At 41.9% G+C, this 26829-nt stretch overlaps 1 protein-coding gene across 4 annotated transcripts in view; it reads left to right on the top strand.

The window, feature by feature from the left end:
* The window catches only part of LOC117563729 (protein abrupt), a 52219-nt gene extending 25477 nt beyond the window's left edge, over nt 1–26742 (top strand). For 2 of the 4 annotated variants that reach the window (XM_034242207.2, XM_034242204.2), the window contains exons 7-8: nt 23326–24048; nt 24116–26742. In XM_034242207.2, the coding sequence (XP_034098098.1) occupies nt 23326–24048; nt 24116–24612 (1220 nt within the window). In that variant the 3' untranslated portion in view covers nt 24613–26742. Of the gene's footprint in view, nt 1–19519; nt 19558–20028; nt 23158–23325; nt 24049–24115 lie in introns of those variants that run through there. The other 2 variants (XM_034242208.2, XM_052002499.1) reach the window with 2 other exon arrangements.
* The last annotated feature ends 87 nt before the right edge of the window (nt 26743–26829 follow it).

The raw sequence follows: 26829 nt of genomic DNA, 5'->3' as shown, positions 1-26829 counted from the left end.
GGCAATCCTCTTTGTCTCTTTCACACTCACAATTGTGCTCCCAACCATATTCACTTGCGCTGTCTCACTTTCCCACTTGTGTGTGGCATTCGATTTTCTTTACCCTGTTTGTTTGCGTTGCCGAGCACATTACACGCACTTTGTATAGCATCGCAAATGTCGCATTTATCGGGCATTAAAATGATAATCGGACTAGAGATGAGAGCGTGTCGTGTCACGACTTCGGACTTCGCACAATGTATGCTGCATCAAATATTCTTTACATTCCCAAATAATATTCAATTTAAAACGGAAATTGGTACTTCCTAAATTGATGTTGGAATTTAAACTCAAAAATAATTGTATTTTTTTCGTAAGCAACAAATATGTATATATTGAAGTGAAATATTTGTTTTTAAATAATCTGGTTTATTAAGAGTTAAAATAGTTCCCTAATATATTTTTCTTCTAATATTTTTGACTAACGCAAAAGTCGTGCTTTCTGAATCGAAACACCACATCTCTGCACTGTGACTTCAAGTAGTGCTGGGTTGTTCCCTGTTCGCCTTTCTGGTCTCAGGGCTTAGGAGTTTGCTTCCTCTCCTCTCCGCTTGGCCACCCATAACGAACTGGGCCTAGTCCGTTCGCTAAGCCGGCAATGCCATTTAATATTCAGCGCACATAGATCATTGCAACAAATGTTGACCGGCCGCCGGGTTAGTCCAAGTGACGAGCAGTCGTTTTGACTTTAGGTGGATAGGGTGTAGGGTGTTGGGTGTTGGTTGCTGTGGCTGTTGTTGGGCCGACCTCCTGTCGCAGATGCCAAGGCTCAAAGCGAGCGGCAAAGAAATCAAATTTAATAAAGCATAAACATTCAATAAGCTTCGACTGGGCTGGCACGCCCCGCCATGGAAAAAGTCATTTGAAATTCTGGACAGCGTTATACGAATACGAATTCGAATACGAATACGAATACGACAACGGTTACCGTAACCGTAGCCCTAACTGAGGCTGTAACTGTAACGTTAACGGTAACGGACTTGCCACTAGGCTAACACTCCGGCTTGGGCTCTGGCCATTTGGTAACGGAATCGAAAATATTAACGGCCTGGACTAAAAAGGATAAAGTTTTGTGCAATGATAAAAATGATAAGTTCCTTTTTTTCGCTCGTTGTTCTTGCTTCTTGCGTGTTTTGTTTTCTTCTACTTTTGCTCTTCGCCATCGCTGGGCGAGGTGCTGTCCGCCCATTCCGAAAAGGACAAAAAAGGACATACATACACACATATTTAGATTTTATTTCGTTTTATTGCTTTTTTGTGCATTCGATTTATTTGAAGACATTGGCAATGGACAAAACGGACTTGGAAATTGCGCACATGTGTGCGCAAGGACTTGAGACCTAACCTCCTCTTCTTTTTTTCTTGAACTGCCCCCACCTCTTCTCTAGCTACACCCCTGTCTATACCTCCCACTCTCTTTCTCTCTTTTCCTGTTCAGCGACGGTCCAGACGAGAGTTCTATGCCGTTTAGTCCATGCCAGCTCAGACTAGTAATATGAGTTGGGTTTGCATTTTAATATATTTGCGCCATTGGCTCCCTTGCTCCCTTCGTCCCAGTTTTCCACTCTCTCTGACCCTTCCGCGTCCTTCTCCGCCCACACAAATGTCACACACTCGCAATCAGATGCGGGCCAAGTGGTTCGAGCAAAAAAAGAATTGGAAAAAAGGAGAAATGGCACAACTACAAAGGCGAAAAAGTTTACTTTGCAAAAATCCGTTGCAGAAACATTTATAAAGTGGCCAGCCCGAAAAAGTCTTGTAGAACTAACTCCGCCAGGCAGCTCAGCGCAGGGACGAAGGACAACGGCAAAAGATGGACGATGGAGGCAAGAAAAAAAAAGAAACAGAATAACAAGTCGTTGGAGCTCCGAGCTTGCTGCTGACCTCTTGAAGGCGTTGCCATCTCTGAGCGACATTTTAAAATGAAAATGATAGGAAAAGAAATGAGGAAGATCCAGGCAAAATCGAGAAGTACGAGTGGATGTTGCCTTCGGGGCAGTTGGCGTTCCGTTAGGTGGACAGAAAGCAGGCGGCAGGCAGTCGGCAGGCAGTCGAAACATTGACAGCAGATAAATGGCAGCCAAAATAATAACAGCAAAAGGGAGGTGTAAGTCACACACATGTGTCCCTGTGTGTGTATCTTCGCAACAAGAATGCCAAGACGAAAAAAACACTTACACCTAACGGTGATATTCAAAAGGCAAAAGCAAAAGACGTTTTGGCAGCCCAACGATCTGGGTGCCAGCTCACCACAGCGCCATCTGTCGGTCGAGAGTTAGTTGCAAGGTGCAAGGCGTCAGACTGTTCCCACCCCCGATGTCCTGGCATTCAGCATTCAGCAGCCAGCAGCTAGTGCAGTTGGCGCCAAGTGACTATGTGGGAGTGGAAAAATCATTGACATATGAGCCCAGTTGCTCATTTCTTGTGCAAACCAAATGCATAAGTTGAAAGCGGCAAAAGGGTCAAAGAAATAGACCAAAGAGACTGCAACTGTAAGGATTGCGATGCCGACTCGACTTCGACTTTGACTTTGGTTGGGATTTGGGGTTTGGGGCAGCGGAACTTCGCTTGGACTTGGCTGGACCGATTGGCGCTGGCGTAGCTAATGCGCAAAGTTTTCTATCAGTTTCATTTGCCAGCTGCTCTCGCATTCATCCCACACACAAGCACAACAGCAACTTCCACACAGAGACAAATGTGCATTATGTTGTGCCACATTCGTTGAAATCGCATTCGCAACTGTCACAGATTCCAGCTAACTGATGTGATTGCCAGAGAGCATTCAAGATAAAATCGTAAGATAATTACGAAAGATTATCAAGCATAACTAACGAACGCCATTGAATTTATCGGTTGTTGATAGAATTGAAAATGACTGTTGAAAATCAATACAAGTCAAATTTTGTAATTAGTCAGCAGATAAGAAATTCTTACAAACCTTTGTAAATATTCATAATTACATAATAATGACTAATAATTGCAATAATATTTTACAAATTGAATGGTTGCAACATTAAAACTTGTTTGGGAACAGTTAAGTGGGAGCAGTTGCGCCGAAAAGTATGCAAGTTGTTAAAGAGTGAAGCGTAACTGTTACTAGTGTCAGTTCAGATGACTTAGCGTAGAGAGCAGTCAGAGTGGGACTGGGAATAGAGACATTCAATGGGCATTGAGTAGAGCGTTAAATTAGCAGCTGGCAATAAGCATGCGAGCCACATTTCTCAAGCCAAACAAAACGCGCCCAGTTTAGTTGAGTCCTTTGTATGCGTGAGTGTGCGTGTTGGCTAACAGCGTGTGTGTGTGTGTGTGCTTGAATGTGTATTGGGGTTGGATGTTGGCGTGTTTGCATTTAATAAATTCGATTAACAACGGAATAAATACGCTTAAATGCGGAAAATAATGAAAACTAACGAAAAGCGTTTTGTTAGCCGTCGACGTTGACGTTGACGTCGTCGTAGACGTCGACGTCGGTGTCGGCGTCGCTTGGGCGCCGCTTTCATTCTATGCGGCATTCAATCATTCCATTCAGTTATTCATTCGTTTTACGAGCTGTGTTATTATTGTAAATATGTTGTTGTTGCTGCTGTTGCTGCTGTAACAAATACAAATACATTACGTGAATAAACGCACCCATTATTTCATTTCATCAAGAACCATTAACGCCAACACGCTTGCAAGCCACCTCTCCCCCTCTTCCAGCTCCCATCTCCCTTCACTTCACTTTACTTCACTTCAACATCACTACATATACAGACATACACTCACACACTCACCGCGCCTTGTGGCACACACTTGGCCAGCTTGCCTCTGTCTTTGGCACTGCCCCTGTCCTCGATCCGTATAGTTAGTTATACACTCTGAAGGCAGGACATGAATGTGTTGGCAGAAGACACAGGCATCAGGCATAGAAACTTTTGCCAGGATAATGAGTAAAATGATTGGAAATACATTTTCAGTGCGTGCGTTCTTTGCGTTGTATCTCGAACTTTGTATCTGTACCCTCTATCAGCAATTGTTACGTATCTCGCAGCTGTATCCTTAGATACATAATTAATAGTCCAACTCTTATCAGATTATCTCAATGGGTCTTTAAAAGACATTCCGAATGTCGCATAATGTGCTAAGCATTTTTCTCCAACAGCCGCAAAGTATGCAGCACTTTAAAACATATTTTATTATATGAATTGCAATTGTTTACCAAATCCAACTGAAAAATTCACCAACCTGCAATTATTTGTACCATTTCATATTTCTTTTAATTGCTGGATTATTTTAGAAATATATCAAATTTAGGCTTCCATTACGAATGATAAATCCAGATTTTTCTGAAGCCGCCGCTAAGTATGCAACACTTTTCGCACTCACTTTTAGTACAATTTATTGCTTCGAAAGCAGCAAATAAAACTAGAGCGAGATAAAGAGAGAGAGCGAGAGAGAGCATGGAATGTTATCAAATTAATTTGAAAAACTCACATCTGCTGCACATCACACATACACACACATAATATATGTATGTGTGTGTGTATATACAATAGAAGGCAAGCATTTATAGTTACAAAGTGCCAGGGACACTTTTGCTCACACACGGTCGTACATAAGGAAAGGGTGGGGTAAGGGCAAGCGGGCAGCAGCGTCAAAGCTGGACCGAAAATGAAACCGAAACCGAAACTAAAAACTTTTGAGTTAAATTCTGGCTCTAATGTTTATGTAGATGAGGGATTATGTCATTGTGTGCCTGAACAACACAAACAACGAGTGAGAAGGAGAGTGGGAATGAGAAGCAGAGGAGGGGTTATAGAAGTGGAGATGGGCTGGAGAATGTCCAGCGTTGAAAACCCATTGCAGCACTTGAAAATTCTAATTTTCTGCTTAAACTTGCTATGAAATTGTTTAGCATACAGTTTGAAAATAGATGCGAAGTGAAAAATTGAAACGAAAAACATTATTATTATTATTATTATGATACTTATGTGTGAGTGCTTGCCAGACTGAGTGTGTGCGTGTGTGTGTGTGTGTGTGTGTGTCTGTACGGCATAGGGACTGAAACTCCAAGGATGGGCAAATGTTTTGTCATAGAAAATACATTAAATTTAAACAAAATGTTGTAGTTGTGTTTGTTGTGCTTCTTGGGCTTAACGCACACACTCGCAATCGCACTCACACACATACTCACTTATATTCATGTATAGAGTCTTGCTCGCTCAGATATAGACACAAAGCCCAGGCAAAATGCAAAACTTTTGAAAACTATTTGGTTTCGGGCTTTTCTGGCTTGGGTTGGGGGTTGCAGAATGGAGAATATAGAGTGGAGGTTGGGCTAGTCCCTTGGCTACAGCAGCTGCCTTTTGGGTTGCCAGCCCTTTTTGCCACGTCGTATTTTAAATTCAAGTGGTCTTCCACACACACACACACACACACACATACATACAGCACAGGCACATACATACTTATATAAAGAGATGTACACATTTACATAGACATAAGTACGTGTCGTCGGTGTTATGCTTAAGGATTTCGTTTTACCGAATCCGAATCCGTTTCAAATGCGAATTTATTTCTACAAAATATTACAAAAGTCAAAGACACAAACCATGGCTGACGCACACACATACACACATACACTCGTACAGTCACAGACTGGGACACCAACACATGAAAGTGCTTCAGCCGCATGGAAAAAGGTCATTTTTGGGGCCATAGAATTTACATAAATCCATATGGATGCCACTTGTCCAAGTGTGAGTGTGTGTGTGTGTTCGTGTTACAGTGTATGTGTGAGTGAGTCCATTTTGGTTGTCCTCCTCCATCTTTGGCAGCGTCTTTGGCCACGTGCCGTTGACAGAGCCGAACTTCAAGAAACGAATGTTCCACATGCAACCTTACGGTATTTTTGCTTATCACACAACGCTGATGCTGCCAAACCCTTCGCCGCACCCTCCGTGTATGTGTGTGTGTGCTTTGGCTCGCCTTTCGAACCCATTGATAGCCGTAAGCAGGCGATGAGCAAACCGAACTCTCACTCGCATAGTCGCCCAACAACGTTCAACCTTCAAGTTCCGGCGATTGTATTACCACCATGTATGTGTATGTGTGTGCGTCTGTGTGTGTGTGTGCGTGCGGTTTTCAAACGGAAGTTGTACGGCAGAAGAAGCAGCGGCTGCTGTTTCGTTTCGTTTGCTTCGTTTCGTTTGGTTTCGTTTCGGCCTTTTCCATTTGACCCCGTTGCCACTTCGTCTTCTTGTCCCGCATTCTGCCTGTTAAACCGCCCCCTTCTCCCTTACTCTCACTTCTGTCTCTTAGTGCTTCTTCATCTCACACTGACGCATTGATATCCCTTTTAATGGATGAATTATTGCCGCACATGCGAAAGTAGTTGCTGTCCTGTCCCTCCCCTTACCTCACTTCACTTGGCTGAGCTGAGTTGAACTCTTCCCCTTTTTCAGGGCAAGCGACTTGAGAACGTCTCCTTATACTTCTTGAGTTTGCTCTATCCTTTTACGCACTCAGAGGGAGGGGCAGACACACACACATGGTTTGTTTGCATTTCATTTCCTTCAGATCTTCCCTAAACCCCGTGATAGTCATGGCTTGGTCCGGAGTGTAGAGTGGAGAGGGACGAGTGCGGGTGCGGGAAGCTTCTGCTTTGGGTCAGTTAATTAAGCAGCATCATACGCAATTCGAGGCTCTGCCACCCCCCAAAGGCCATCCCAACCCGTTACCCCCCGTCACACCCCGCACAACCCATTCGGATGCGCAGGAATGCGCCAAATATCCATAATAATTGAAGGATATTACATCAATAAACCGAATGACGCCCCTTCCTACCCCAACCCCATTCTCTTTGTCCATATTTATGTGTGTAGTGACCACGCAACGCTCATGATGATGAGGGACGAGATGGTGGGGGAAGGCGGGGGAAGTGGCATGCTGACAGGATGAGAGCTGCATTTTAATATTTCTAAGTATCCTCGCACATTCGCATATAATTCAAGCATTGACAGCGCGCGCCTATTCGGGTAAGTGGCGAGGGGTTGGCGGGGGGAACTACAGATACAACGCGAGGGTGGTAGGGGACGTGGAGGGGTGTCAGTCAGGCCGAAGCCATAAACTAAATTTATTGCAAATATTTCCTCAGCAATGAGCAATTTGTGCGATCGAATCCTGTGGACCTCAATTCAAACACACACGCAATTGTGTCGGTATATGAATGTGTGTGTGTGTGTGTGTTTGTGTGTGTATGTTTAGTGTGTGTCTGTGAATTTAACGTGTCGATGATATATTTGCCGCAACGATTCATGAACCCCCGCTCCAGAAGCTGAACCCAGTTGACCGGGTCTGAAAATGAAACATTGTGCAAATTATGTGTGCTATAATTTTCGTTTTTTCTTAGCTTCAAGTGTGATTCGCCGGAAATGGCGCTGGAGTTACTCGAATACCTCTGATTTTGATGTAGAATCGGGAAGTAAATAAAATTAAAACTATTTAAAAACAAAACAAATAGCTGTCAAAACTGCAGCATTTAGTTGAATTGATTTAAGCACCAGAATCACAAGTCACTATCTAAACTAAATCGGAATTAGGATTTCCTTGAAGTCTTGGCAAATAGTTTCATTACGGCACTAATTTGATATTACATTTTTGAATAATGAAATGATTCATGAAAGATATTATTGGTCAAATAGTTTTGAAATATTTAAATACTAAAAAGAATGATTGTTGCATGATCTTCACATATAGCAGTCACTAGAAGTATATAATCACTTTGTTTAATACTTTCAACACTAATAAGTGCTGTAATATCTGAATGTCTCTTCTATCTGCTAAATGATTCTTCGTTTACTGCTATGTTGGTGTCCAAGATAATTAAATATTATCACAAGATAATGGGGGAATATTAGCAATAGTAAATGTTGATTATTTCAACCAACTTCTTATAGGTTTTTCTGAATAAATTTGGTAAAATGATTTAAATATTTTTTATAAAATAAACCGCATTTAAGCATTATTATTTATTCATGGCATATATATGAACTTGTTATATGCATATCGAGTTGTCTGTAGTGAGACTCGACTGTACTTACGAGCTTATTTCAATTCATCGCACTACAAGTTTTTCAGTGTACTTATTGATTTATTGCTGCCGTATTTATTTTGCTGTGCGATTTATTTAGCTGGACACTCTACACACAAGCACACGCATACTTGGAAGCCTTAGCACACGGACACATAAAATTCTAAACAGCAGCCAAATTCACACAAACACACACAGACATAAACATATACAAACACATACATAGATGTTGGCACTTCAATGTACGAAAATATCTGCAAAAGAGTTTTTAGTTGCGTTACCAGAAAATAACACACACACACACACACACACATACAGAACCATAGAGACAGAAAGATATATATTGTGTACATCGCACACTCGTGCATTCGACAGTAGTCGAATAAAATTACTCATACGCTCAGTCACTCTTACACACACACACACACATAGGAGCACGTACACGGACAGACAGGCGCACACATACAAAGCGACAGGCCGACAAAATGGTTGGCCAACGACGTCTAAACAACAACAACAACAACAACAGCAACGAAAACAGCAACAAAAGCAATAACAAACATGAATTTTAACAAAATACAATTTCAATACAATTCAAACTTTCTAACTCTCACACACACATACACGCACACACGCTGACGTGAGCGAGATAGCAACAGCAGAGCAATTCACCCGCTTCTCGCACTGGGTGCCAACCGCAGTGGCAACATTCCCCCCCTCCCGCATCTGCCTCCCTTCAGCCGGAGAGTCGAGTCCCAGCAGTGAATGTGAAACTAAAACTTCCTTTACTCATTTCCTGCACACACACACCCCCCGCCACATCCCCTTACCACGGTGCTGTCACCCCCCTCCCATCACTACTGCGACTGCTGATAGTGGGCAAAAAGTATCTCGACCGAGTGTCTCGCCGGTTTTCAGTTGCGTTCTAAATTCATACATTCATTACCATCGCATTTCATTCACAGCCGCTTCCCTCCCCCTGCCAAAACACTCTCAGCTCTCTGCTCTCCTCGCCACACTGCCACATTGAGCCACCTCTGCTCCGTTGTCCCCTTGAAAGTTAAATACAATCGTTGGTCCGTAAACAAAGCGGCGCCCAACACGAGCCCAACAACAACAGCAACAAGAGCTGGCAACCCACTCACAGCATTGGCTTCTCTCGGAGACGAAAGAAAAGAGAGCCAAGGCACGACTAGTTCTCTTGTGCTCATAAAGTAATAAATTGTACCATAAATAGTGCGGCGCAAGTGTACGTGGTAGGTGTGGACATACCTCCATCTCCATCTCCTCCTGCTCCCCCTCCCGCTCCTTCTCTTATGCCAGCTTCGGCTGCCTTGAAGCAATTCATCTTGTAGCCATTGCTCTTTCGCTTTGCACTCGAATGAAGTGCGCGCCCAGCTGGACTCAGTCTTGGCTTAGATCTCCATCCATGCATCCATCCATCCATCCGTTCATTCAGCCATTCAGCTGGGATGCCTTTGGCTCACCTAGGAGCAGCTTGGCATTCGATTTCTCCGGCAGGGCAGGCACAAGGGATCAAGCTTGCCAAAGCCAGTGGAACTATGCTTATTTGCTTTTGTCACGCCCCTGCGCCCTGTACACCCGTTGCGCCCACCCCCTAGCCCCTCTCTAGATTACCCCAAACCCAAGCCGATGCTAACCACACACGACCACATCGTTCATCATTGCCCGTGTTTGTTAGTGTGCGAATCTCTCTCTTTGTGTGTGTGTGTGTGTGTGGGAGGCTGTGGCTTTGGAGGAGGGGGGGATTGACTGCGGGGTGTTGGTTAGTTCGTTGGCTCGTCTAGCAATGCTCTGACTGTACTAATGAATTACGCAATCTAAAACTATGTACATTTAATTCAAATTCACAAAACTGTACGCCAAACTAACCGAGACGCACACACACACACACACACACACACACACAACAAAAGCTACAACAACTTTTCGGGCAAACTTTTTTGCTGCCAACGTCAGCATCAGCAGCGACGCCAACGTCGCAGTAAACGTCAACTGCGACGCTTAGGCTGTATATTTTTGGGTATAATTCAAAGCGAATACATTTCGGGGCGTGCAACCCCATCAGCATCAGCATCAGAAACAGCCTTAGCTTTGGCATCAGCAGCTGGCCGCTTTGCGGGGAATAGTCCAAGTCCAACTCGCCCTATGCTGCTGCTGCTGTTGCTCTCCATGTCCATTCCATTAGCGACACCATTGGCGTCAACGTCAGCATCCATCGCACATGTCCTTGCAATTGTTCTTGCCACGGCAACACAGTCCTGCCTCACTCCCCTCCGTTCCCCGTCACTCCACTCCACTCCACTCCTCGTGCTGGGCAACTCGACCCAACCCTGCCAACATCACAACAACAGCCAAAGCGTGCGCAAAAAGCAACAGCAACAACAACAACAACAACGAAGAGGAAGCACAGTTATATTCCCATATAATATTCGTACACACTTTGCAAACATGTTTGTCGATGATGTATTATACAAAATGCCCATAAAAAGGCCCGCATGAGCGAGACGGAAGACGAAAGGCGCAAGACGGGAGCAGGCAGAGCGGTAAAGGCTCGTCTGTAGGTGTTTGTGTGTGTGTGCGTGTGTGTGAATGAGAGCATCCGATGGCGTAATCATCGTTTGTCTCTCCACATGTACATATGTATGTATCCGTGTGTGTATATGTATGTCTGTATGTGTATGTATGTGTGTGCCACTAAATCGAAATGCCAAAATGCCCATTTCTATTCTGTGTTGGCCCCGCATAAGCGATACAGACATTTCGTTTTTTGGGGTAATACATCAAACTAGCCGCATCAATAGCACATACACAAGCACACTTGCTCACTCGCACACACACACAGAGACAGACATACGGACAGAGAGGGATGTAAGGGTGAGCGTTGGGTTGCATGCGGCGTGTTAAAATAAAAGCAACAACGACTACAAAAACAATGGCCAAGTTAATATGTGTCCCTCGGTCACACACACATACACGTACAGACAGGCTGTGGGCAAAAAGAGTAAAATGCTAGTACTTCATGCAGAATCGAATCGAATAGAACAGCAACAACAACAACAATGACAAGGACCAAAAAGTTGTTGCCACCAAAAGTAAAGGAGATAATCTTGGCCAAAGACGAAGAGCCAAATGCTTGCCAGGAACCAACATCCTTGCCAGTCTCTCTCCCTCTCATTCCCTCCTTATCTGTCTGTGTGTGTGTGTGTGTGTGTGTGTGTGCCGACAAACTGCCAACAAACCAAGGTCTGTCGAGGCAGAACTCTGTTCTAATGACCGCCAAGATAGAATGACATTTCGGGGCTGTCAGCTCTCATTGTTGCCCCGTTCAGTTGTATTGAGCTCTGCGTGTGTGCAACCCACACACACACACACAGACACACACACAGACAGAGAACAAGTGCACGTATGTGTGAACTGGGATTTGTGTTTGTGTTTGTGTCGAGATGTGAAGGAAGAAAACTTTAAGTACACAACGCCCAAGGAGCCGGTTGTGTGGCCCAACAACAACTCGAGTACAGTGGCAAAAGGGTTTTCATTCCCTATTCCAGAATCCCGAATCTCTAAAAACTGAAGACTATCGATTCAAATATATACATTTTTACAACCAAATACTACTATTGCACAAATATTTATGTGCTAATAAAAAATTAGTTAAGATGGCATTGAACTTTTATTTCGCAGATTCTCTAATTAAAAAATATTTTTATTTGGTATTCACTTTATTTTATTTTTATTTATTAATTTCAAGTGTCTTTAAAATATTAGCTCTAGCTTTAAAATTACACTTGTTATTCAATTTTTTGATTTGCGGGGGCGGAAGTGGGCGTGGCAAAAATTTGAAACAAACTTGATCTGCGTGCAAACATAACAAATGCTGTCGAAAAAAAATTATAGCTCTATCTCTTATAGTCTCTGAGATCTAAGTGCTCATACGGACAGACGGACAGACGGACATGGCTATATCGTCTCGGCTGTTGACGCTGATCAAGAATATATATACTTTATAGGGTCGGAAATGACTCCTTCTACCTGTTACATACATTTCCTGCCGGCACAAAGTTATAATACCCTTCTACCCTATGGGTAGCGGGTATAAAAACAATATATGTACATATGTACATTACATCATTTTGAAAAACTCTCCTCTCCAAAATTTGATTATGAGTTAGTTTCGATTCCTCTTGTGTCACTGTGCCTGGTGTCTTGTGGGCAAAAAGGAAAAAGGCTACATTTTGGCAATAAGACGCCCCGTTTCGGGTGCTCAGGTCTGGGCTTAAGACCCCGACCCCAACCCCAACCAAATTCCCAGCCCGAACCCTAACTCAGGCACAAGCACAAGCACAAGCAAGAGCAAAAGCAAAACCAGAGAATCGTTGGCAGAGCAACTGTGGTCCAAGTACGTGAAAATTGATAGATGAGTTATGGGTGAAAGGACGAGCGAGCGAACGAGTGGAGAGCAAGCATTGGGATGTTCGCATGCATATGTCCTTAAACACAAACACACACACACACACACACACATATACACATAACATGTCTGTCTGCTGTGTATGTGTGTGTAGTTGCCTTTCGCAAGTGGCAATGAGTCCGAAGACGTTCAATGTCTGTCCGGCTCTACCCTTGCCTCCCTCTCCACAATGTGTGAGTGTGTGTGTGTGAGCAGAGCATTTTTCAACGCCCGCCACGAATGGAGGAAGTGGCACAGGGGCAAGGGACCAGGGACGTGGGCAGGGAGAAGAGCATTAAAAGTTTTTGTATTTATTTTGCAGTCGGTTAACAATATTCCTTTTGCACACCCAACCCGCTGCCCTGTTTCTCCACGCTCCCCGCTCCCCCTCCGGCCCAAATCACCATTCCTATCTTTGTACCCGTCTTCGTCCCTTGTCCCTGGTCTCTGGCGTTTGCGTGGCATACGTGTAAGAGTTTTGTAATTGTATGCGTGCGTTTTGTTTGCGGACGTGGTGAATGTCTTGGACTACGAAGACTGCCACACACATACATATGAACACACACACACATGCATGTGTAGTGTATAAGCGCAATAGGAATAGGAATAGCAATTCGAGTACATGGCAAAAGGATATGTGGGGGCTGAAAACTTTTATGTGTAATACATCAATTGCAAAAAGATAGCCAAATGCTGTTAAGTTTATATACTACACACACACACACGCACACAGCAAGAGACAGAGAGAGAGACACACACATGGCTAGCTCTTTCTCTCTCGCTCTACGTCTGCAGCTTTCTTTTGGCTATGAGCTATGAGCTGTGAGCTGGGCGGCTGCTGGTTGCTGGTTGCTGGCTGCTTGGGCGGTTCACTTGGGGCCAACTTACTTAGAAGCTTGGCCGAGCATTCGTCGAGGGCATGGAGATGGAGAAGAATATGGGGATGGAGTGGGGTCGTCCGCATGGCTGGCAACTTCTCGAGCGCTGCGCAAGTAAAAGATACATTTATTATGTGCGAAGAGCGATGAACACAAGCGATTTATCCTTTTTAACTTTTTCCTTTGCTGCTTCTGCTGCTGCTGTCCACCCACTATCTGCGTCTGTGTGTGTGTGAGTGAGTGAGTGTTGTGGCTGCCGTTTGTTTGTCAATGTGTGCACGTGTGTTCTTGCTTTTGTTCTTTGTATCTTCTCTCTTTCTCTCTCTCACTCTCTCAGTTTCTTTCTTGTTTGCCCACATCTCTGCCGTGACTAATTTATTACCGCAAGCGGGCATCATCTAAGCAGGCTTTAAACTATGCAAGTGTGCGTGCGTAGATGTATGTGTGTGTGTCTATTGCGGGCTAATTTCCTGTACAATTGCTCAGCCACCCCCAAAAGTATGCAACACTCGACGGTCTGCCCTCACACATACACATACACTCTCAAATGCGACATATGCAATTTTTCAATCGTTTGCTTCACTTTATGACTTCTCCTGCCTGCTCATATGAACCTCATCCTGCTCAACTCCTGACGCCACCAATGCTGCAGCAAACTTTTCTCATTTCAAAGTTAAAACAACAAACAACATTATCGCCATTCGTCACCCACAAAAAAAGAAAAACCCAAAATACAAAAAAGCAACGCGTCTCGCCAAATCTCCAAGTGCCCCAAGCAAACAAATAAAAATCATGGGAAACAATGCAAATATAGCCGATGACTTAATACGCTATAGAATCTGAAGAGAAGTGACTTGAAAGCAACAAATTATTTGTTTGTAAAGAATTTTACTATATAATTGTGATGAGTGGCCTGAATGAGTTTTCTTTAAAATGTGTTATTAAGGTACTTTATTACTGTACAGGTTTAACTAATAAATAACTCTAAAATCTATAAAAAAAAAACTATATAATTTTACTAAATGCACATTAGAATCTAATTAGGCTTGAATTAAAAATGGACAAAAACAACTTTACTTTATTTTCTGATTACTATAAAAAGTTTGCTGTATTAACACATATCTTTTGAATCCTTCAATCCATTTGTGGATATCATTTGAGAACTGAGGAACTAAGGAAACAAAAATTAAAATAAAATTTAGATTCTTCTTTAAGGGATTAACCTACTTATGAGAATAGAATTTTGAGTTAAGGTTCTGCAGATACCTTTTAATATCTTAGCAAGGGTATCCCTGAATTGGAGAGACTTGCCTTCAAAATTTGAGCGATGGCTAATAAAATTAGGCGACCCCGCGCTTCAAGTATATAAACTCCATTAATCCAAGAGTGTTGGAATCCATGTGTTTGCTTTTCCACTGACCGTGGCGATGTGTGTGCCTTGGTTAGAGGGATATGCATTCGATGTCACTTGCTATTTTGGACACAATCCTCACTCTCCGCGCTTCCCGCTCACCGCTCCCCTTCTGTCCCTCTCCCTCTGTACCTTGGCAGCGGTCTCGACGTGGTCCCGTCTTGAATTTAGTCCCGTTGTCAGTTCATATATCACGGCTGTCCTGTCGTCACACATGCTCTCCACAGCAATTTCGCTTTCAATTTCGAATGCTATCTATGAAAAGGCGAGACCCAGCGCCGCCCCTTGCAGGCCGTCGCCACTAGCCCCCTCCCGTCGCCACGCCCCCATTCCGAGTATAAAAGAAAAACAAGCAAACTTGTTTGCAAAGTTTAAACAACATTTCGTCGTCGTTTTTTTCTTGCCTTCTTTTAGTCCTTGCCTTTTTTTCTTTTCTGACTTTGTTTGGACCCACTGTACGTGCCCAGTGATAGTCGTCGCAGTCTCCTTCTCTGCTCTTTTTTTCTTCCTTTTTTTGCTGCGTATGTGCCTTAAGATAAACAAATACAAATACAGAGATGGATTGTACCGCGCGTGTGTCGTCCAACATCTGGATGGACAGTGTGTGTTTGTGCTAGCGAGTGTGAGTGTGCAATCTAAAATGGGTTTTCGATAAATCTTGAGCTGCTGCCAGTTGAACGCCTGCCCTCCTCGACTCGTCTCTTCCCTTCCTCCTATTGCCCGCCTACATTCGTCTTTGCTAATTAACTCGCATCTAATGAATACGGTCAACGATTTTTACGGCTCGCGCTTATGAAAATCTACTAGTTGGCATGCTGGCAACTCAATGAGAAGGGGAATAAAGAGGGGAAGGGGAAGGGGGAGCTCTAAGGTCAGCTGGCTGTGTAATCACTTTATCAATAATTCAATCACAACTTGCCGTCGGCACAGACAGACGCTCGTAAAAGTGCGTCGCCAATTTGTTAGCAACTTTTTGGCCAGTATACTTGAGACACGAGACGCATCTCCGCGAGTATTGCGTATTACGTGTTTTATTGCAAATTCGCCGATAAAACGGCACATAAAAATTAATAACAGACCCCCTCTCCGTCTCTCGACGGGTACATTCGAGCTGCTTTTATAGTTTTATTATCTTTTAGATTTCGGGGATTTCTTGGGTCCAGTTCAAAACTCAAAAGCAAACCAAATTTGCTGAAACCGCGCTCGTAAAAATATCCCCTTCCCCTTCCCCTTCGTTTTCCCTTACCACCCTTAGCCTCTTGTGAATGAAAAAAAAAAAGAAACAACGTGCGAACCCATCATAAAATGCAACCCACAACACAACCATTTCAACTTATTAAGTAATAAATTCCAATAAGAACAAAGGCAACCAAATTAATGCCATCTCTTCTGCCCGCCCTAGAAAAATATGCATAATAATAATAGTAATAATAATGCGAAACAACAGAGCAGACAGGAGAGGTGATAACGATCGCAAGACATCGAAAAATGACCATTAAGCACACCTATGGCAACAGAGGAAGCCACACGCCCTTGCAACCCGTGCAACCCTTTTTGCGTTGCAGGGACAAAGACGAAATGCCGCTGATACGCTTACGTATTGAACCAGTAACAGTCCCTGTTTCACCCCTCCTGTCCCGCCCTTCACTCTATATCATCAATGGGCCTGGCCCATTGACGCGAGTGATTTATATGAAAATATTCATTATTTGCGCGCCAAAGTCCATTTTCCAAATGCAAAACGAGGTTAACTCTCGAGCAAACGACGCGAGAGGTGGGGTGAAAATAATGGCCGAAAGGAAAATGTTACCTCGAGCTGGCTTTATCTTTAATAAAGCTAATTTCTATTACCGCTAACAGCAGCGCGACATGCGAGTCAAAGACTCGAATCTGAATCCCAATCTGAATCGAAGCAACTTTAAATAACCATTAAGACTCGCTCAAGGGGGCGCCACATGCAATTGTTTCATCTGCTTGCCACATTCTATGTGGTTTTGCTTATACTCGTATGTCTGTGGGTGTGAATGTCTTACATAAATGCGGCCAAGCTATTCTTTTATTGGTGCGGAGGCTTGGGGATTGAGACACCTTAAGCAAAGCGGCCAACAGCGCCTTTGCGGCCATAATTGATGAGTTCAGGTCACCAAGCCCAAGTCATTTAGGGCCAGTTATAAGACGTCACACGTACATATACTTTTTGCCCTGCTTTGTTTTCAATCATTAGCTGGGCCACTAGGCAGAGCTTTATTTGCGATCCTTGATGTACATTTGAGTACTTTGATGAATACATGCAATACGCAGATTTTTTATCAAAACAAATTATATAATTAGAAACAGAAAAATTGATATGAAGTAAATAAGTCTTTAGGGTTAGGCTAGATTAGACCGACTGGTCCTAGGAGATGCAGAGCACATGCAGAGTGGTCCGTTAGTTAGGGCCTTTCTGAATGGTTAACTGAATGGTTTAAATCTATTATAAATTTATTCATGTGATCAATAGTTAAATACTACAAAATATGAGCTAAGGGATTAGCAAAATGTTTGTAGAATATCTTGCACTAAACCAGACTTTTAGAACTCCTTAATTCTGTTAAACGCAATTAGAGGAGATTACTACAATCCTTTGACACTCTAATAATGCGAATATATAATTAAATTCTCTTTCGAAAGCCTTCTTTCTTTTTAATCGTTCGATTGAAAGCACTCACGCTTAGGTCCTCAAAGTACTCTAAGGTTATTGGTGATGGTCGCTCCCAAGGAGGTCACATCGCCGCAAAGCTCAGGTCATTGCTTAACCACATGTGAAAGACACAAAAATAGCACAAAAATAGCAATGTGCATAACTATTTAGGAAATTGAGTTTGCATTTTATATTTCATTAATTATGCACATAGCAAATGAGAAGGAGAAGCAAACTGAGAATCGAAAGGGGGGCCCGGGTCCCATTACGCACAGGCCAACGCACACTGCACAGAGTGCAGAGTGCAGGGAAAAGTCCTCAATCTGAATCCTTGGCAAGCGTCTAAGCTGCCTCTCCAAGCAGCAGGTAAATCTTTTGACAGGCAACCACACAAAAATGGCCGCGTTTGGGGTGCAAATCTTACGCCTGATTTGACTAGATGCACACACACACTTATATAATCAAGCATGCTGCACTTGAGCTTGCCACACATACACAAAAATGTGCTTGGCTGGTCAAAGGAGTTGAGATGAAAGTGCTGAGGACACAGGCACATCCTGTCCAGCTTGAATCCCTCTAATGCTTAGCTGAGCAGCTGCAGCCAATCGAGTGACTCAAGCAAGCGAGTATGGCATGGGGCATGGGGCAGATTGCATGTTGTATGTGCAACTATTATACTTGTATGCATGTACATACTCGCACACACAGGCGCACACATGTGTGCATATTGTATTTTATTCAATTTTATTGTATTTTTCACTTGAGATATTTATGCAACGTTTTTGTTTGCCTTCTCCCTTGAGTTGTCACGCACAAAGGCCGAAGTAAATTGTTTAATTTGATTTCATTTCATTTCGTTTCGTTTCGTTCAGTTTAGTTTCGTTACGAAGCCAAGCGAAGCGAAGCTCTTGCGTCATGACCCAGGACATACCCATAGTCCAAGTCCAAACCCAAGCCCAAGCCCAAGCCCAAAACCAAAATCGGAACGCCGATCCTAACCCAGTCAGGGCTTAGCTGAAAGACAGAGACACGCCCCTGTCGCCGCATCTCGCTCTAGCACGCATCTATCTGTCTCTATCACTGTGTGCAATGCAAATCTCTGGCCATCAAATGACTCAATAGACCCGCCCACCCAATTCTCTATACATTTAATTGCGTTTTATTTTTTCAAAAATTTATTATTATCGAATATTCAAAGGATATTCAAATGCAAGCCCTGCACGTCATATCAGGCCTTTATTTACAATTCGATTCGACCGACAATATCTCGAGGACACGCGATGTGACGCGCTCTACAGAAAATTTGAGATCCTACATTTTATCTTCAATCCTTCAGTCAATTGGCTTTCGTCACGGATTCCGTAGTCACCCTTTCGTCTCGCCTACTTCCACTTTCATTCTCCATGATCCGTTAGGGAGTGCTTTATTAAATGTTAAATCTAACACCTCAATTTCAAGACGGAATTCCATTTGGAAAATATAAAAATTAATCTTTAATAAGATATTAATCATAAATAAAGTAAAATATTGACAGTACACAAAAATATATATAGTTTTGATAAATGAGTAGCCTAACTAAAATTGAAACTTGTTTGCTTTTCTACCCTTACTTCTGCTACGAGAGACATAACAAATCTTTAAAAGATGTACAATTTTGGGCCAGTGTATTATGAATATTGCGAATTATAAATATATATTCTTGACGATCATTTGTGAGTTTCAATGCGACACTTTTATTTTTTTGCAATAATGTTTATGGTACAGCTAAATATGTAAATAGAGTTTTCAATATTATAAATTTCTACTTGTATTATATAGTGAATTATGTAACTGCACCTCATGAACTCATACAAATACAGTATTGCTTGTCCGCCTGCATTTTTTTTTTATTAGTAATTGTACGCCTAACATAACATATTTTTAGTAATATGCAATAATTGCTAAAATATATTTATTGAATATGTTTAAGAAATGAGAAAGAGCGAAAACTGAATTGGCATTCGAACTGGTCAAATCGATGTGAGAGACTTTAGTAAACGGAATTTGAACTGTTAGAACTGAATGTATCCCACAACAAAAACAACAACAAAAAGCAAAAAAAATATGAATACCGAATTCAACAATTGGCACAACTCCTTGAAAATTTGAACGAATGTGAAAAATGAAATTGGATAAAAGCAAAAATGCGAAATTTTTAATGCAATCTAGGGCGGATTCAGATCTGTCTGTTGTTGTTGTTGTTGCTGCTGTCAAAATTCATATAAAGAGTATTATCAGCTAAACAGCACACCCATAAACACTGACACCTCTGCACACAAACATACACACAACAGAAAGCAGCGACACAGAGACACTTACGAGTAAGCAAAATTGGACGAGACTCTTAGAAGAAATTGCGAAGTAACTGCTTAACTTTGACAACTGATTTCTGATTTCCAATTGACTCCTCCTTCCATAATGACGGCTGACCCGCTGCAGGCACATTCCTGAGCAACCAGCAGACCGCCATCAAGCAGGAGATCCTGGATGTGCCCTCCGAGGAGCAGCCACACGAGGCGCATGCCGCAGATCGTCAGCCGGCCACCTGCAAGTTGGCAAAGTTGATGCAGCGGCCGCAGCTGGCGCAGCTCTTTGAGCGACGCAGTAACAACAATAACAGCATTAGCAATAACAACAATAACAACAACAGTAGCCATACCAACAACAACAACAACAACACCAACAACAATAATAATAAAAACAACAACAACAGCAACAGCAATTGCCGCTCTGGCTACAAGAAGAATCGGTCAACGAACTCGTCGCCAACGCCGTCGGCTCGTTCGTGGAACGATAGTGAGGATGAGCATGAGTTTAACCAGGATGATCGCTCCAGCTCCGCCTCGTCGGCCATCTCATTGACCATGAAGCGATCCCGCCAGGCCAGCGAGTCTACGCTCTACCATACGCTGCAGCAACACCAACAACAGCAGCAGCAGCAGCAACTGCAACAGCAACAGCAGCAGACCGAGCATCGTACACGCCAAGAGTCGCAGGCGCAACTTAACCAGCAGCAACAGCAACAACAACAGCAGCAATATTTGGATGAGCTGCAGCAGTCAGTGTCGGTGTCACATCAGCAACAGCTGACGGCCAATCTCTTCATGGCACGCACCATTGCGCTGAGTCGTTCTCGCGATTTTCCCGAGCTTTTCCAGAACACCTCGGCCGCAGCTGTTGCCGCCGCAGCAGCCGCAGCCGTCACCGCAAATGCTTCGGTCACCGCATCAGCCATTGCTGGAGGAGGCGTTGGTGTTGGTGTCGGCGTCGGCGGCAATGGCAACCAAGCGAGCGGCGTTGCATGTCCAGGTGGCAGCAGTGGCAGCAACTCAGGCAGCAATTATATGCTGCCTTGTCCGCTGTGCGAGACGCCGCTGGAGCAGCGCGTCTTTCGTCAGCACCTGGACAGGCATTATCCACGCGATAGCCCCGTCTGCCCGGTGATCGAGTGTGGACGCCGCTTCGCTCATCCAAACTCGGTGCGCAATCATATGCGAATTAAGCATACCTTGCAATGGGCAAAAATGAAAGCGATGCGCTCATCCGGCGGCCCTTTTGCCGGTGGTCCTGACTTTAAGTTCAAAAGTGAGGCGACCAACTAGTTGGCATAGCCTAGATGCCCATGTAGTGCCCGCAGATACTCGCACTAGTACCAAGTAAAGCTTTCTAGGTTGCTGCTTTCAAGTCAATGGCGACAATAATTCTAAACCTAAAACCCACTAAACAAAAACCAAACATAAAATGGAGCAAAGAATGAACTCAAGACACTCGCATCTATCCTAGATAGTCATAATGTAGCATGGTCCAGGTCGTTGGTCGTCAATGAGCAGCCCGATCTTCCCCACTAGAAAGTAATTTATTCCAGATTCGGCTAATGGTTTCATTATCCATTTCATTTAATGTCGCAACAAGGTGGTTTAAGTTCCTCAGATGACACTTTCTATATAGAATTAATAATAGTATTCATTATCTTTTCAACAAAACAGGATTTGAAACAGGATTTTGAAAAGAACTTAACCTCAATTCCGTTTCGATTTTGATTATTCAACCAAAATCTGGAATATTTCACTCTCTTTGATGGGAAGATCGGATACATGCTGATGAAAGTGAATGCTATGATGCTAGCATACAACAATTATTACGTTCCTATATTCAATATAGTATATAGTACTATGTTAAATAGTACATAGTACATACTGCGTATGTACAACTTTATATGTATAACATACAACAAAAGATGCGCTGTAAAGAACCCAAAGAAATGCTAATGAAATGATTATATTATACTCGGTAAATACTTCAACTTATGAGGCGTAGCAGAGCTGCAAGATAACTGTAATTTAGTGCAATTGATTGATAATCTTTCGGTCGATTAATCGAATGACAGATTGGCTACTAGAATCAGAATCCAGTTTTGATGATAGAAACTCAACTATAAATCTCAACTCGTAACACGTAAATCCAGTATTATACATAGGAAAAAAGCTAAAACTATACACACTTTATAGTATAATATATATAATATATGTAAGCATAATCCAATTACAAATGAAGGTATGTATTTGTAGATAATGAGCTGAAAACCAAGCAGAAACAATTATAATTAGTTATTATAAATAATGATAATGATACTACAAAATAGAATGTGCCTGCGTAATATATTTTTAGCCAAAAAAAAAAAAAAAAAAAAACAGAAAACAGAAAACGTGAAAAACAAACTAACTACAAAAACAAAACAAAACAAAATCTTAACTAAAGATGAATACACAATATAACTAACACTCTCTCACACTTTCACACAAACACACATAGAGAGACAAGGGAAATTTTTATTAGAACAAATTCAAAAAGTGAAGCTCAAAATTGTCGATTAAATTGAAATACTATATGTTTAAGTTTATTATTTTTATTGGCGAATTCTAAGGCATACTAGATACACGAAGAGAAGTTAAAAATGAGAGCGCGAAAACATACGTAAAAAGGTTCCTATAATGTTAATCAAAACGTAAAAATAAATTAAAAAGAAAAATGCAAAAAACGAAAAAATAATCCAAATGTCAACTAAAATGGAGTTGATAATCTGTGTAAGATTAAAAGGACAAATGAAGATGTTCCTGATAAAGTTTGCGGTATTAAGAATATTCTATTCCATTTCGACACGGACAATTTTACAGTTGTGTAGCCATATAATTAATATAATTATTATTATTAATATTATTATGTACTCGTAACAACTTTATGTATCATTTACGAGCATTTTAGTTGGCCAATTGTTTGGGTAATTCCTATGTTTAGCTCTTATGAATGTATCTGCAATTTATGTACGACTCGATGCGGCAAATATATTTTGGTGACTAATAAAGAGCAATCGAAGAAAGGTCGATCACAGAGATTCCCTTAAACTATCCATTTTTTATTAAACAAAAGAAACAATAAATTGCATGCTGAAAATATGATCAATTTCCATTTCCAACTAATCTAATGTGAAATACTATAATTGGCAATGTGTTTAAGACATAATAACTTGAAATTGCATACCTTTATCGGTAAATTTATTTCCAAATTTAAATTCATACAAAATTCCCATTCTCCAAATACTATATTATAACTTCAAATGGAATTGCGAAAATGGGAATGTTTTTCAGCTCAATTGAATACATTTAGATCCGATAAGACAGAAATCAATAATCAGTTTAAGAAATGTTTATTTATAATTTGTTATTTCTTCTACCACAGTATCGCGCCGTTCCTTAGAGATGCGTGTGCGTGCCACTGATCCGCGACCATGCCCCAAATGTGGCAAGATCTACCGCTCGGCGCATACGCTGCGTACTCACCTGGAGGACAAGCACACCGTTTGCCCCGGCTATCGATGCGTCCTCTGCGGAACTGTGGCCAAGTCCCGCAACTCATTGCACTCGCACATGTCGCGTCAGCATCGCGGCATCTCTACAAAGGACTTGCCCGTACTGCCCATGCCAAGCGCATTCGATCCGGATCTTGCATCGCGACTGCTGGCCAAGGCTGGAGTGAAAATTTCACCAGCTGAACTTCGAGCTCGCGCTTCACCCACTGGAGGCAGCGGTAGCAGCGGTGGTGCCGGCAATGGAGGCAGTGGCTCCCAGAAACTGGACCTCAGCAATGCCAGCGGCGGAATGGACGATGTCGAAGACTCCGACGATGATCCTGAGGATCTTACCACGGGCAATGGACTCTATGGCAGCAGTGCCAGCGACCTCAGTCGCTACCACGAGAGTTTGCTAAGCAACTTTGGACACGCAAACACAACCATTTCACGGATGCGTAACGAAGCTGCCGCTGCTGCAGCAGTTGCCGCTTTGGGCCAAAAGGATCTGTCATCTGGCGGGGGCAGTGGCGTAGTTCAGATGCCCAACAGCAGCAATGCGGGCCAGTCGCTGCTGGACACATATCTTCAGTTCATTACGGAGAACACGTTTGGTAAGTGTCAACAGCTGAAATCTCACAAATGCATCTCAAGCTAATCAAATACTTTCGTTGGCTACAGGTATGGGCATGTCACAGGAGCATGCAGCGGCAGCGGCGTTGCATGCCGCCAAAATGGCGCAGCTGAATGCGATGGGACACAATCTGGACAAACTGCCAGCGGGATTGCTGCCAACACAGTTTGATTTAAGCAAGCTGACGGGAGGCGGTGGATCGGCAGCTGGTTATGGTCAAGGCGGCGCTGGCTTGACCATTGAACCGATATTGAGACGTGACCAACAGCAACAGCCGAGCAGCCTATCGCCAGATGCTAATGGAGCGCTGGCATTGAGCACTGTGGGTCACATGCATGCCAACCTGATTGGCGGTGGTGGCGCTGACGATCCGGATGAGGTTGATATCGACGCCGATGCTGATGCCGAGATTAGACGCGATGGCTCTGAGCCCATGGATTTGGGTTTGGGCCTGGAGAACAATCAATCAGGCAGCAACAACGAGGTTGCCAATTCGGATGCCGAGGAGAATTACTCTGAGGATGAAGGAGTGCACAACACATAAGCAAGAGGCAATACATAAAAAATGTTGAGAGCAAAAGATATTACGATATAACGATAGCAGATAATTCCTTATTACGATATATTTGCATATTACATTGATAGAGAGATTGATAGCGCGAAAGAGAGAAAGCGAGAGAGAGAGAAAGCCGTCAACAAATAAAACAAAATGAAAACAGTTGTATACCCACACAATGGAACATTTGTAACGAGTAGCCTTATCCTCATGTATACCAGTTTATGTGTACTATACGATACGATAGTTACGATAGTTGTCTAAGACTAGAAACAAATCATATAAATCACACAGATGTGTTGAGTGTGCAAAAATTGTAGTAAAATTTATGTTGTGCTTTTAAAAACAAAATTAAATCACAAGCGAAAATATTTGATCTATATAACAGATTTAGAGAAATGATTACTTAGATATACATTGTACTTATCCTACATGCTACCAATATACACATGTACCTGTTGTGTGTAGAAATTAAAAAATGCGCCGAGCAAGAGAACAAGACAAAATTGAATCATTAAAAAAGTAACAACAAGTGAAATATAAAAGAAAAGAAAGAAAATATTAAAACTCAAAATACACAATAATTACAGAAACCCCTAAACATAAACATAGATATAGATATTTAAGATTAGTGTACTAAGAACCTCGATAATTGAGTAAACAACTCTGTAAATAGTATATAAAATGTTGAAGGAGATACGCACCCGGACATAATGAATGCTCCCAATTGAATACTCTTAATCCGTCTTAAGTTTTAAATAATTATGTAATTTTATCAGATGAAACAATTCAGATGTGCCATGCCACAGATAGAGCTTACATTTAACTCTGAAGACAAACACTAATACGAGCATGCCTACTACATATAGAAAATAGTATATATAGGGCATTCATATACCTATACTTATAATGCTTAACCATATCTCAGGAATTCACGTGGACGACCTTCCCGCTGCCGCAATTGAACAGCCGGAAGAACTGAACTACCTCACAAATGATTTGTGCAGTCCTTGTACTTATTATCCGTACAACCTAAAAATACTTACATACATAATCTTCCAGTAACTGTACTTACACACAGTAACACACACAATTCGCACACATGACATAATTATAGCAGTATGATCTGCCTAGTTTTAGGGTTTCCATTGGATGGGTGCGCAATTTTACAAGTTTTTAATGGAAAAATGCATAGCCGCAGCTGTGAGTCGAGTCTAAAGATTTTCACCAGCTTTCGCCAAGCAATGTAAATTTAATTCTTATTATTTATACAAAAATTATGTGTTTATGTACAATAACAGGAAATAAACTACAATTTTCAATTTAAAGTCACGTCTCAAAACCTTTGCTAAGACACAATTAAATGCGTAATGTTTAGTACATGGTAAATGTATTGTAATAGAATCAAATACCTCATCAAACTCAGATCACACACAACATACATATATAAGAACACATCTTAAAGGTTTCTCTCCACGTGTACCATACAAAATATGTATAATCGCAATGTCATAATATCTGTATTTCCAATATGTACATTTAGTTTGAATATGCTCTGTTTATTTTAGATTTATTGTTAGTTTCACGATCGAAAATAAGACTCTACAAGAGTTAAACCCCACTTGCCTTATTATTATAACATACATGTGTTACTTTAGTAATTTTCTACCTCAATTAATTTAAACTTAAATGTAATTTACTTGCATATTATTTAAGCGCGCAATTTTAATAATGTATTTCTTTCATTATTTAGAATTTGTATCTCTTGAACAAATCTTCAATGATAATTCATCACGAGTCACCTAATATAGCATAAATTTAATCAATATTGATGAAATATGCATAGAAATAAATTATTGAATAAAGCAAATTATAAGTAAATACAAATACGTTTAATTCGTTCATTTTCTCTCAATCGGTTCCTAAATATTTTTTTGCTGGAAATAAACCACACGCACTCGAAACGCATACCGAATACACCGAGAATTAAGTTAAGTTGCTAGAATCACAAGAGTTAGTGAAATGAAAGTCGTTACATAAGCAATTTAAGTAGAGATCCATGTGCTTAGAAAGTTATAAATATTTATTGATATGAAAATAAAATCGCGTTATGAAGAACTACCAATGTGTTTCTCTTTAGATAAGTTCAAATAAATATTTAAATTTGAACTGCATTTTAAATTTATTTACTTTCGCCAACCCTGT

This window comes from Drosophila albomicans, chromosome 2L, assembly GCF_009650485.2.
Source record: "Drosophila albomicans strain 15112-1751.03 chromosome 2L, ASM965048v2, whole genome shotgun sequence".
NCBI lineage: Eukaryota > Metazoa > Arthropoda > Insecta > Diptera > Drosophilidae > Drosophila > Drosophila albomicans.
This window is presented reverse-complemented; position numbering and strand designations above follow the sequence as displayed.